Here is a 624-nt window from a genome sequence, read left to right as displayed (position 1 = left end):
GTGTTGCAACTTCATATATATTTAAAATTGCCTCCAATCTTCTATGACTGCCTTCCCGGTTAACAATTCAAAAGGACCGCCCTTTTTGGACTGGTGGAATTGAACTCTATTTCAGTTTTGCAAGACATCCATATTTTCCGTTTTCCTTACCGCGCAAATCGTTTTTACCGCTTTGATTATACTATTTTTGTACCAGAACCTTAGGCAGCTATATATTGTTTTAACTCATGAGTTTGAGACGCGGTTTCGGTCACGCGTTGACTGTTGATCTATGTCGGCTTTGCTTGACTTTTGGAGTACCTCACCGTTTGTCAAAAAGCGTTGAGGTTTGTAATTTTGTATTCAGTGTAACTACTTTCATTTTTATAGTACAGCACATTTGCGTAGCCATTCGTTCGGAGTTTTGCCGGTTTGGTTGCTAACATTGCTGCTCGTTGCTCAAGAATTTGAAACGGTCGTTACGGCAAGTGTCTAAGAGACGTTTGTGTCGCACGTCGACAGAAAGATTGTAATGGGTCAGGAAATCTGCTCCGATGATAGGTTTTTGGACGTCGGCCAAAATGAAGATCCACTTGAACGCACGTCGCAATCCGAGGTCAAGGGTGAGGGAACGTTCGCCGCATG

The 624-nt window shown here is 42.8% G+C and overlaps 1 protein-coding gene across 1 annotated transcript in view; it reads right to left on the bottom strand.

Moving 5' to 3' along the window:
* The window catches only part of T265_12081 (hypothetical protein), a gene marked incomplete at both ends in the record, with an annotated part of 8116 nt that extends 7725 nt beyond the window's left edge, over positions 1-391 (bottom strand). Inside the window, one exon of the mRNA XM_009179031.1 lies at positions 306-391. Coding sequence (XP_009177295.1) covers positions 306-391 — 86 coding nt within the window. The remainder of the gene's footprint in view (positions 1-305) is intronic.
* Positions 392-624: the final 233 nt, after the last annotated feature.

This window comes from Opisthorchis viverrini, assembly GCF_000715545.1.
Source record: "Opisthorchis viverrini unplaced genomic scaffold opera_v5_784, whole genome shotgun sequence".
Taxonomy (NCBI): domain Eukaryota; kingdom Metazoa; phylum Platyhelminthes; class Trematoda; order Opisthorchiida; family Opisthorchiidae; genus Opisthorchis; species Opisthorchis viverrini.
Note: the sequence above shows the minus strand (reverse complement) of the source record. Positions and strands in the feature narration are given on the sequence as shown.